Source organism: Penaeus monodon, chromosome 15 (assembly GCF_015228065.2).
Source record: "Penaeus monodon isolate SGIC_2016 chromosome 15, NSTDA_Pmon_1, whole genome shotgun sequence".
Taxonomy (NCBI): Eukaryota; Metazoa; Arthropoda; class Malacostraca; order Decapoda; family Penaeidae; genus Penaeus; species Penaeus monodon.
This window is the reverse complement of record NC_051400.1, coordinates 49,796,059-49,796,440: the sequence shown is the minus strand read 5'-3', so window position 1 is coordinate 49,796,440 and position 382 is coordinate 49,796,059. Positions and strand designations below refer to the sequence as shown.

The 382-nt window shown below is 32.5% G+C and overlaps 1 protein-coding gene across 1 annotated transcript in view; it reads right to left on the bottom strand.

The window, feature by feature from the left end:
* Positions 1 to 382, bottom strand: part of LOC119582390 (adenylate cyclase type 2-like) — a gene marked incomplete in the record, with an annotated part of 138,831 nt that overhangs the window by 27,868 nt on the left and 110,581 nt on the right. The window contains 1 exon segment of the mRNA XM_037930603.1: positions 199 to 265. Within this exon segment, the coding sequence (XP_037786531.1) occupies positions 199 to 265 (67 nt within the window).

Genomic DNA, 382 nt, shown 5'->3' with positions numbered 1-382 from the left:
GGCCAACAAGAAATATCATCAGAAATGTTACCTTTGAAAAATTAGGTCATCCAAAAAAACAATAACAGTTTAAGTTAGTTAATGAAGATTCGAGTAAATAATTGAATTAAATTAACAATAATTGATCGTTTCCCCAGCAATTCGTCTAATTATTTTTCGCTTAATAACTTATTAACTGTTGGTATTCTATTCTCTAACTTTCTGTGTTGACCGATAAGGTTTGTAGTCTTTGCGAGAATGACATTGTGCTCTTGGGAAGGTCTGTCTGATGAAATTGAGGAAAAATCTTAGAATCTCAGACAGTTGGCATCATTATCTCTTCTCTTGTTGTAAAAGCTTAGTATATGGGTAAGCACATAGGTGGAAAAAACACACATGTAGT